A 12,379-nucleotide genomic window follows, 5' to 3' on the forward strand; every position below is an offset into this window, starting at 1 on the left:
AACCTTTCCCATTTTTCCTTATTCTTTTTAAAATTTATCGTTGATTAAATAACTTGCATTTACTTTAAATTGTATGTAATGGTCAGTGGGTCAGAGAGAGTACCCCGGAGTGGGGACACCCTAGCCCCTGTCCTAGGTGACCACAGCAGGGTTGGGGGTCGAGCCCCCCAGGAATCCTGGGCCCAGCCTTGTGGGGTTACGAGGACTCTGCCAGGCAGGAGAGTGGAAGGGGAGTCCTCAAGGGCAGGGAGGCCACTGGGTAAAGGAAGTGGGAGCGAGGACTCAGATCCTTTCGCTAGCCCACTTCACTGGGGTAGTGCAGAAGCCAGGAAAGTTCCCCACAGTAGCGGGACTATGCCCCCGCTTACATAATATTTAAAATATGTAATAGAATACGTATCTAAGGATTTAAAATGTCAAAAACTATTTTCCCTTGGTAGGTTGCAAAGTTTCATAAAAGACCATTGTGGGTTTTCATGTGCATGGACATATGTCTATTCTAAAAAATAGTCTGAATGACATTTATGAAACTAGCCTATATGCTATATACGCAGCAAGCTGCTATGCTGGGCAAAATGAGCAGATTATTTTGTACTGTTACATCAAAAGTCTCAAGGACATTAGTCCATTGGCCTGTAACTTATTTCTTAGAAAGATGAAGAAGTTTGGAAATCACTGAAAAATATCCAAAAGCATGCAGCTATATCATGTTTTACTTTAATTATCTGAAATCTAACTAAGGCAATTTAAAAAAAGAGAAAAAAAAAAATAACCACACAAGGGGGAACCAGTAAAAATTGCCAACACATACACACATTCTTAGACCATAACAAATTTCAACCTAGTGGATGGGCCCACTTATCAAACAACGAAAAAAGAATATATTTCAGTATGAATGAAACATACAACTCTATCAGTAGCCATTAAAATTGGGACACGTTATATTTTGTGTACATATAAATAGTACAAATTAGACATTGCGTTATCTCACTGAGTCAATAGTAAGATCATTGATAAGTGAAACCTTTCAAAGCAAATTCTAAGATGCTTTCAGGTATGGAGATGCAACTTGCTTCCTCCTTTTTTTTTCTCATTCACTCCTGCATCCCTCCTTTTTGATTAATTATTGCTTTACAATGACTTCCCATGTCCTCTAGCTGTCATTAACATAATGAAGATAAAAGTTTTCTGTATATGTAATTGTCCCAGAGACAACATTAATTAGATAGGAAGAATAGGAACTCTTCAACAATATTACTTCAGAGTACCATCATTAAGGGAATAAATTCCCTGCCTTTCTGGCATCTAGACAGCTCTCATGTGACTCAATGAAGTAGAATATTTGGGCAACTCAGTGTATGTGAGATGTCATAAGTAATTATCTAAGCCATTTCCTAGGCTCTTTGTCTTGGGCAGTGTTGTCAATAATCACTACGTTTAAATACAAGGACTTCAGTCATGGGTGTATTATATTGTCTTTGAACAGGAATGCAAGGCAAAAACATGGAGACCGAGTATTGTGTTCAAAAAGGACACTCTCATCATCCGGGAGGTTAGAGAAGATGACATTGGAAATTACACTTGTGAGTTAAAATATGGAATCTTTGTTGTCAGAAGAACTACAGAATTAGCAGTTACAGGTAATTTATAGGCTCCTAATATCTCTTTCTGATATTGTAAAGAATGACATTGCCTTTTTTTGTTTTAGGTCATTTGTGATATACATTGCAACTACTTAGCCAGAGACAAAAGTTTTGATGATTGTTGTTGCCTAGGTGATGTGCCCAAACAATCTTACAAAGTTCCAATTAGTGTGCACAGCGCTCTGAATGAGGTCTGGGTTGGGGCTTGTTTTAGAGACCTGTAGGCAGCTTAGGTTTCTGAATGGGAAATGGAGAGTGCGTTCAGTGTTTTGGTAGGATAGGTAGCTTGGAAGCTATACTATTTATGGCAGAAAATAACATGATGGAGCCCACTATATTTGTTTGTGGAATGCTGCCTTTTGAATGCAACACTTCTAGAATTAATGTTGCTATGTCAGAGCGGCATCATTCTAGGAGGTACCTTCCAGAGGAATACTACCATGATTCTTCTCCATCAGGCCCACCGGCACAACCATCCAGCATATCAATCATATTGTGCACACCTGTGAATACTAACGGTGAAATCCTGAGCCCATTGAAGTTAACGGCAAACTCAGACTGATTTCATTAAGGCCAGAATTTCACTCCATGTATTCCACATCCATCTAGCTCTAGTTCTAATTAAAAAAAAAATCCTATGATGGCTGTATCTTCTGAAACATCACATTGGTGACAGGGGAAAAGATGCTTTTAATATAATTTACATTAAAACATTCAACATCCTACATAAGTTACATCATGATTTGATCTTGCACGTACTGTAATAGCAATATACTCTATTCCAGAAAACAACCTTTCTGCATAAGGGTTAGTCCAACCGTTTTTCAACTGTTCCGTCCTCTCCAAACCTCAGTATCACAAGGGCCTGTCCTAATTTAGAAAGAATATGGCACAGCGCTATCCAAGGAAAAACTGTATTGAATTGATTTCCAGAATTATTTGGTAATATTGGGAGATCATATATGTACTATATCTTGGGTCTTCAGATTGCAGTGCACTTGTCATTTCCAATGCAACATTCCTTAATAGCTGGCAAAGTTTAGGTTTTCCCTGGGGATTGAAGGTGAAATAGATTCTTAGTTGCCTCAGCAACACCAAAAAAAAAAAAAAAAAAAAAAAAAAGAAGCTAGTGGCAGTGTGTTTGGAGTAGGAAACAAAACATACAAAGAAAGAATCTTAGAGCAGAAATATCCACTTCAGGTTCTCTTTGTTTCTCTGCTAAGTCCAATATAAATGTATATCTCACCTGGCAGTTAATTACTGTGTTTATAGTATGCCTCGATCTGCAATTGTGGAAACATTTCTGAGTTTATTAGAAATTTGTTTTCTTATGTGCTAATGAATCTCAGTATCGTCCATCTTGCACTGCTCCCACCCAAAATATGAGAAACTAAACGTAAACCTCATGATTTGTAACTTCCACTTATTAGATTAGTCAATTATATATCTGGAAATCATACCGTGTGTTGATTTGAGAGAAATTCAGACAATCAATCATGTTTTCTTTAAGCACAATATCCAGTTTCTCTTCATATTTTTTCTTGTATATGAAATTGATTTATTTGGTGACTAGAAGCAGGCAATTACTCTCTAGTGATTATGCTAACAGTAAATATCAATATACCCTGTTTGACTCTCCTGAAGGAGAGCAGAGATAGAGGAGTGCTGTAGTTAATTTACTTCAAAATAAGGCTCCAATTATCTTCTCAATGTATGATTATGCACTTGAGTAGTACATAATCTTTCAGCCCTCCAGTATTCTCTCAATCACTTTGGAATAGTGCTTCCACTGCAAAAATATATCTTACTGGTAAATTTGGTGTGCAGTGTTGTTTGAAGCAGACTAAAACTACAGCTACTAAAAAAGGAAAAAGGAATAAGAGCAGTATGAAGACATGCACTCACATAATTTGTGATAAAGAATGTTCATTCGTCAGTTATGTAGTTTCTGGGGGAAAGCTCTATACTTAATGTGAAATGAAAGTGTGACCACTCAAGAAGAGACTTGGCTTACTTTTGAAGTGTTTTAAAATGAATGAGATTAAGCGAGGAGAGCTGCATGATTTCTGTATCTGACAACCAGGGAAGATGTAAGAACCAATTTGTTGCAGAGCATCTTAGCAAGTTTATTTGTTTTGGTATTACTGTGGTTCTGCATGTTGTCTTTATATTTATGTGACTAAGCTAAAGAAATAGATACACTGGTATTATGATCAGTTTTCGTCTTTTAATACATGCCATAGGCTACAGTCAGTAACCATGTTATATTATTATTTGACACGTGTTTGGCAGGAAGACATGCAGAAATTAAATATGTCTTATGTTCTGTTTATGTACTGGTGAAAAAGAGTTTATTTTCCAAGTGACATACATTGCAATTTATGTGAGATTATTTCTGTTGTGTTTAAAAATAGCTTAGACTTGAATTCAGGAGTCAGAGAATAAATGTCGCATCCTGATTAAAAACATAAAGTTGACACCTTTTACTAAATTTAGCTATAAATGAACTAGCTAAAAGCACTCCCCCACCATATGTAGAGGTAGGGCATATCAAGTGAATATATGTGTGGGCCGACTATTAGACTGATAGATGGGTCCCTTTTCTTCACTGATATAACCCTTTTATCCTCACTCATCCTCCTTGAGACTCCTTTCATCCTTGTCTATTCTTCCCCCATTTATCACCCTGCATCATTTATAAACTCCTGAAGTTTGTAATGTATATGGAACCACTACTGGCAGCTAATTCCATTAACAAATCTACCTCCCCCAAAAACTAATCATAAGAACCAGTCCTAATACTGTGAAGTTTCTATGCTAAGCCCTTTGTGACTTACAACTAGTCAAATCCAAAATTATGGAGGTGTTCAGAAAGTGAGAGCAATGAGAGTAGTTCTTATGAGACAACCCTCCCCCCCCCCGCACCATTTTTACGAGCTGCTTTGCCTAACTTGTCCCAGATGTTCCAGATATCTTTAACCCATACAGATTGCTTTAGTTTTACAGTTTGTATTTTCAAGATCAGGCTTATTATGTAAGATTAGCACATCTAGCTGGAAACTAGTGACTCTCCGTAATCTACAACTATTCCTCTGCCTATTTTTCCATATTCTGATGCAGCAAATGTGTGGTTATTTTCTGGTGTTTGTGTGTTTGTATGCATTCATGTTTAATAAATATTGTCTTTTAGGCTTCCTGCCTCTGTTTGTGGTGGGAAGAACTCTTCTGGGGTGTATTGTATTTCCATCCAGTGCAGAATGTGTTATGTGAAATCCATGAGCCAGATGCTCAACTGGAATATCACTATAATTCCATTGAAGCTGAGGATAAAGATCTAGACCTTTATATTAATACCTTTTCTATCATCAAGTAAAATAGTGAATGTTGCAAAAAAGGGATTGTCATCTGGTTGGCGACAGGGGGGCCATGTTAAATCAAATGCAGAAGTGGATTAAAACAAAACATGCACACGCAGTTTTGGGTTTTTTTTCTCATCTAACTGCCAGGTGAATCAGGCAGTGGGTGGAGAAACATAATTGCAGGAAGTTTCCGTCAAATCTATTTACATAAAATTTTCATTCCATTTTGGCTGTCCACAGCCCAGGTCAGAACAACAGGGTAAAAAAGGTTTTGGCAGCTAGCATCACTTTAGAGTGAATAGGTCAGCTGTGAACAATTTACATTGAAATCCATCTTTCGCATTATAGGGCTATTGGAAATCTAGTTTTATGCAGATAAAGTTACTTAATAAGAACAACATTTTAAAATGAAATGTCTATATTGTAACTGATCTTTCCTGTATCTAGTAAGTTCAGTATTCTGTACACTATTATGTTCTATAATGAAACAGCAAAGTTGTTTAGACCTCCAGAGGATGATGAACTTTTGCTGGCTGAATGGGGTAGGAAAGATGATCCAGTGGTTAGGGCACTAACCTAGAACTCGGAGCACCTAATTCCTGCTCTGCCACAGACTTCCCCTGTCAGCTTGGGAAAATCACTTAGCCTCTCTGTACCTCAGTTACCATCAGTAAAATGGGAATAGTATCATTTCCTGACATTACAAGAGTGTCAGGAAGATAAATACATTAAAAATTGTGAGGCATTAAGGGCCAGATCCTCCAAGGTATTTAGGTGCATAAGGCACCTAAATACCTTGGAGGATCTGGGCCTTAGATACTACAGTAATGGGGGCCATGTAAGTTCCTAAAATAGATATACTGGAAGGGGAAATATGATATCAAGGCTGTGTGTGTGTGTGTGTGCGTGCGCATGCGAGTGTGCACATGTGTGGATACACATTATACAATCTAAATATATTGAGAACATAGTAAAAATTGAGATTTTCTTGAAAGCTTCTTGACTGGTAATACATGACAGTATTAAGGCAGGGGTACATTGCTCTCCTAGTAAAAGAAATATTAGCCATAAATGTAGATGGAGAAGATAAAATGTGATGACTTGGAAATATAAGTAAGAAAGACTAGGTACAGTTGTATTTAACTTGTAAGAGCTTTAAAAGATCACTTTCTATTATTTACACTTATTATGTTAACTTTACATTCCATACTAGATATCACAGAAGTATACACAGTCACATAAATGAAGGACCGATGCTGTAAATCATATTTATAGTGAAAAGAAATTAAATCCTCTTTTCCTATATGACTTTGAAAGCACTTTTCTATGTTAGTTATACATATTTCTCTGGTGCTTACCACTATAGTTTCTGTGCATCTTGTTAACATTAATGAAATAAGCATTAAATTTCCATGAGGTAGGGAAGTGGTATTATCCTCAGTAATATGAGGAATGGAGTGGTTTAAGGGACTTGCTTTATGTCACTCAGAAGTCTGTGGCAGAGCCTTGAAGAGAACACCGCTATCCTGTTTCTTCTACCTGTTGTACCATCCACTTCACATGGAATACTGAGTATTACTGAGCATAATATTTGGCATGATATAAAAGTATGCTTTCCGTTGCATTGTATCATATCAGCTGTGATACAGGATGTGTGATGTGCTGGTGTTAAGCATTAGGGAAAAGAAGCAGCTGCTTTTTTTTTTTTAATGTTAGAAACACGATATTAAGGGAAAGCAAAGGACGTAGTTATTTCAAACACACCCTGGCTCCAACCTGGAGACTTCATGATGTCTTCCAAACAGGCCTCAGAAAGTTGGGAATTCAGCTGTTTCCCTAGAAGCTGCTGTCTTTGTGGTTGTCTGGTCACCACTGAATTGCTCGGGTCACCATCTTGTAGGAGCCTTTGCCAATGGGCTTTTTTGAACAGCTGGTTATTTATGTCCAGGAAGGGGGAACAGCTGCAGCCCTAGGACAGTCATTTTACATCTGACTGCTCTAGGCTCCTCCTTCCTTCCTTCCAGCTGGTGAATATTTGCAGTTCCAATTATGCGTTCCCTTGGTTTGCAGAAGGTGGAACATCTTCACAAAGGTTTTGATGGATGAATGGGGCCTGCGTGTTGTGAGCTGACACTAGCAATGTGGGAAATGGGCCAGCAGCCTGCAGAGCTGCTTAGGGACAAATCCTCCTAAGTGTAGTTTTTTTTTTTTTAATTATGGCATAATAGTGGCTCAGCTTCCTTACCTCCGTGTTTCTGCCTAGACCCACATCTTCCCAGCAGACAGCAGGTAGTGAGCCCTATGTCCTTCTATTCTTTTTCTACGCACTGCAGCCCTTGTTTCTTTCCCACACCAAGCAGACTTCTGATGGGGAATCACTGTCAAAGTCCGAACCTAGTAATGTGAATTGTGCTCTCACTGCTGCTGCTCTGAATAACGTGTATATTAACACAGAGACAAGGACAGAGCTTTGTCACAATTGGTAGAAGGTTCACATCTTCAGTCACTACTTAGTGCCTGTTTCTTACTGAGAATAATTGTTAATTTACTTTATGTACCCTTTGGAGTAGTATACAGTAAATTTATGTCAGATAAATTTACTTTTCTGTGAGAACATATTTCTTTTCCTTTCCCTTTGATTTTTCTTTACTGCTGGTGAAAAGATCTCTATCTCCTATCAGAAATGTGCTACTGTCTAAGCAATCTGAATCAATTTCCTTCTTCCAGTGACATCTGTTTTAGAAAGCGTTATCTAAATTGAAAATGATAAATTAGATACTTTTTTATTCTAATAGCATATCACAAACAGAAATGTTCACTTAAACAAAACAATTTGTTTTGCGGGGTTTTGTGTAATAGGTTTATCTATAAAGGAAAACCTGCTCTATATTAGAGTATTTGTGAATATTTATACCTTCAGATTGAATAGCATCACCCAAATTATTTATTAATTGGAATTTTTTTAAAAAATGCATGTTTCTAATTCCTAGCAACATTCCAGAATTAGATAGTATGGTTAACTTGGCCACAGAACACAACATGGGCCATAAACACTTTCTGATCCTGATTTATACTTGAAATGTTTAGTTTAATATTATATCTCATTGTGCCCATCCTACAAAGGTATCTGCAAGTGCAGATCTGTCTTGCTAGCATGGAGTCCCATTGAAGTCAAAGGGAATCAACCTGGGCATAAGGGGCTGTGCATTGGATCCCTTTGCAAGAATAAGTCTCTCCTGTAAAATGTATACCATAAAACATACAGGATACGCAATCGAGCCCTATCAGCCTTGCTGTTAAACATTAATATACGCAATTCCAGCCTGGCCTTTTGTGACTTTTAGCATTACATTAATGCTTTTCTTTGCATTCAGTTAAGAGTAAGAAGTACTAGTACCTTTGCAAATGATACCAGAGCTAATCACCTAGGCCTTAATCATGAAGTCTTTTTTCAGGGTCAATTTTTGTTACCCTTGCATCAAGTAGTGCCTTATTTTTGAGGAGTAGTCCCATTGAAATATATAGTGTAAGGTACATGAGTAAGGGTGTCAGTATGTGGCCCTCAGTTTTTATCAGCTTTCCCCAGGCATGTCTCAAAGGGATTTGGCTCTGTTAAGATCTATCTCAAGAAAAGCGCGTCATAGCAAACCAAGTACACTTTGACTTTCAGTCAATCCCTCGGCCTTTTCTATCTGCAAAATATTTTATGGCATATTTCAGCAACACCAGCAAAACAAAACAAAACAAAATTCGCAATAGCTTTTTTCAAATGTGCAAAATCACCGTGCCCCCAGATCACCATCTTTGTGCACCTATTCTTTCAGCTACAGTACAATGGCCTGCAGCTCAAACTTTAAATTCCTGTACCCTTCTATTTGCTAATTGACTGCAAGACAAAGCCAAAACTTCAACACAGGAAACTAACCTCAGTAAATGTAAACTAACCTCAGTATGCAGGCATATTTTAGTCCTTGCTTCATATGCAATTTAATGACCAGATCCTGGAAACACTTTATTTGTGTGAGTAATATCACTCACATCCATAGTCCCATTGACTTCATGAGGCCTATTCATGTGACTCAAGTTACTCATTTGCATAAGTATATACTTGGTTGAGCCTTAAATCTATACACTGATAGGCTTAGGTCTGAACATTTCCATTCATTGAAAGAATAATGATGCTGGGTGAAATCCTAGCCCCATTGAATTCCACTTCAGTAGAGCCAGGATTCCATCCACTGGCTTTAGTAACACTGACAGATTTGAAATCTGTAATCCTGACCTATGGTTCGTCCCTGTTACCAAATGCTGATAATTTGCTTTTATATATAAAAGTATTTCCATATATAACTGGTCAGCACTTGCAATTATTACCATATTCTGGGTCACCATTTAGTCTCATCAAGACCAAGAACTGAGCTGATGCAAATGTGTGAACTGGTGAATCACAAGTTTTGCAGTCTAAAATAATGTACTTGCTTATTCACTGTACATGCAATTGTTTAAAGTATTTGAAATAGTCAGGGAGTCCCAGTCCTTAGCACACTGTTGGCTCAAACCCGCAGCCCTGAAGCAGCTAAACCTTCCATTTAAATCAATGTGATTTTAGGCTCAGTCCTCTAAGCGGGTCACACAGAAAAGCCGAAGAAACACCTTAAACATAAAGATGCCCTTTAGTGTTTTTAATTTGCTCACAACTGTTTTAAATGCCTTTCCCTACCAGTTCGTTCTTTTCTATCCGATTAAAAACGACTTCTTTTTTTTCCGACTTGTTATGGACTGCAAGCAAAAAGCTTTTTCTGCTTCTGGTTATCACATCAGCATCACTGGCTATATCATTTCTGATGTAGTAATAGGATTTGTTGGTTAACTTCTGTTCTCTTGGCTGTCTGACAGACTTTATCGTCTCAGCACAAGAAAAACATTGCTGGGATGCAGTGGGTTTTTTGTTTTGTTTTGGTTTGTTTTTTTAAAATTGGTGATAGATTAGTCTTAAACATAAAATTTTAAACAAAAAATGTTTACAATGCAGTGATATTCCCTAGTGTTAGAGTTGGTCAGATTTGGGCCCGACATGATTTAGGAGATTTTTAAACAGCTATTTATGGGATTTTTTGGTGGGGAAAGAAGGGATGTTCAAGTTTAATCAGTTTGTGCTGATCTATATTTTAGTTGAATGACGGGAAAACTATGATTCATTTTTTTTTCTGAAATGTTGTGAATTTAGGTTTTGCTGGTTCATTTGTTTTGTTTTAGTTCCTGAAATGCAAAAAACCTGTTTCAGTGACTTTAGCTTATAAACAGTCTTGATTATGTAACTCTTTCATTTATTTATATTAATTATTTGAGATGGTTCTTTATTTTATGTAGGTATTAAGTACCAAAAAATAAATATTGAAGAGTAGCTTACTCCCCCTATGTAGTTTCTACATTTAATGGCAGGAACTAACCATTCAGTCCTGGACTGATGCACCAGCTGATCCTATAATTATCAGGGTTGATGGTTATTCCTTTTGTTAATTAACCTGATGCACAATCATCATGCATTTAATTCAGCTCTACAATATATTGAGAGAGAGATTCTATTTACTGTACATTTATTATTCTGTGAAAAGAGTAATAAAATATAAAGCAAACAATAGAGTTATTATGAAAGCAGGATGCTCACAAAATCATCCCAGCACTTCTGGTAATGCACTAAATCCTTCTGGGTATAACAAATTCCTGGCTAAAGAGTAATTAGAAATTAGCGATCTTCTTTATAGAGCAATAATTTCTGTGTGCCTAAAAACAAGGAGCTAAATTAAAACCCTATGTGCATTTGAGAAATAATAATCAGAACATTCTGCACAGATTTGATGAAAAAGGTTCTCTATAAATGTTCAGTTAATGTACTTATATATGGCTGTAGCAGCATATACACCCCAGATTCACATGCAGAAAACTTCACACGGGGATCCATGTACCTTACTGAAAAAAACAAGACCAAATGTAATGAGAGATGCATGTTATTGGTTATATGTAGAAAATGTGTATTAAAAACACCTTTGGCAAATTTGCAAAGAAGGAAGGATGTATAATTTAAGGATGATTTGGTTTTGCTGATGATGACCTTCTGGTCTCTTTACCTCTGTGATGCAATTAATGATTTGCTATTCCTATTAGAAGCTGAGTCTTTTTATTAATTATACATTGTATTCTCTTCCTTGTCTATAATGCCTCCTTTTCTTCGATTATCTGGTCCCACTCTCCTCCAGGTTTAGATATATTCTAGGTCTTGATTTCTGCTTAAGTGCCATTGCCATCACTATTGCCACCCTAATCCTGATCAGTGGTCTTACTGAGTGTTTGATTCCTACTCCCCACTTCTTTTCACATAGCTCTGGGGCATGCACTCTCACTGATTGCGCATTTTCTGGGGAGAAATAAGTGGTTGGGTCTATAGGTTGTTTTGTGAACAGTATTAAAATGGAACATAACGTATGATAGCTTCATTTTATTAGGACATTTTTAAACCCAGAATACTCCAGTTAGTTTGAAGAGCCAAAAAAGCAGATTTGTGCCATCCTTATCTGCAATGTACCACTGCATTCAAGGGACCTGCAAACCTGAAACAGTGTTAATGAATGTCAGTCAATGTAGTGAACAAATATATCTGAGTTATAACAGTTACACTGTCAGGTCCAGCAGACCCACATAATTGATTTTTCATTGGGTGAACTCTCTTTTCTTAAACAAAGTGTCTTATTCACTACCAGTAGTATTGACATTATGATGTGAATGAAAGTTAAAGGGATTTGTTATTTGCAAAGTGCTGATAAAATGTCAGTAGCAGATTTCATTGTATTTCTTTATTTGACCCAAAGATGAAGAAATTGATTTTTTGGAAATACTACCACAGAGCAGACACGCCGTGTATTTCTACGTAAACAGACCTGCATTTGTGCTACATTCTTTTATTTTCGTCCATAACTTGATGGTTGGCAAAATGATGGCTATGTTCATAAGCATATGCTGCATTTTCTATGTCAAGTGAAAGCCGAGAGGCACAAATACATGTGTGCCCAAAAGGTTTTTCAGCAATACTTTCAAACTATTTAGAGAAATGCTGTTTCTGTTTCTGTTTCTCATATTTGTCTGAGTCAGTTTATATCTGTTCACAACTCAAACTGAAACTTTAAAACATAAGATCTCTAAGTAGATGTTGTTGCCATGGTGCTATTTATTGGTATAACAATACTGTGTGACAAAGTCAGTAAGGTCAGATTTATTCACAAAGTGGGAGAAACTGGTATGTGTATATAATATAGTAGCTATATGGTAGTGTTGAAGAATACTAAAGATGTACCGGGCTAATAACCCACAAACTGAATAAGA

At 37.0% G+C, this 12,379-nt stretch overlaps 1 protein-coding gene across 1 annotated transcript in view; it reads left to right on the forward strand.

The window, feature by feature from the left end:
• Positions 1 to 12,379, forward strand: part of IL1RAPL1 (interleukin 1 receptor accessory protein like 1) — a 1,127,211-nt gene that overhangs the window by 683,829 nt on the left and 431,003 nt on the right. Inside the window, exon 5 of the mRNA XM_043538004.1 lies at positions 1,487 to 1,640. Within this exon, the coding sequence (XP_043393939.1) occupies positions 1,487 to 1,640 (154 nt within the window). The remainder of the gene's footprint in view (positions 1 to 1,486; positions 1,641 to 12,379) is intronic.

This window comes from Chelonia mydas, chromosome 1, assembly GCF_015237465.2.
Source record: "Chelonia mydas isolate rCheMyd1 chromosome 1, rCheMyd1.pri.v2, whole genome shotgun sequence".
Classification (NCBI taxonomy): domain Eukaryota; kingdom Metazoa; phylum Chordata; order Testudines; family Cheloniidae; genus Chelonia; species Chelonia mydas.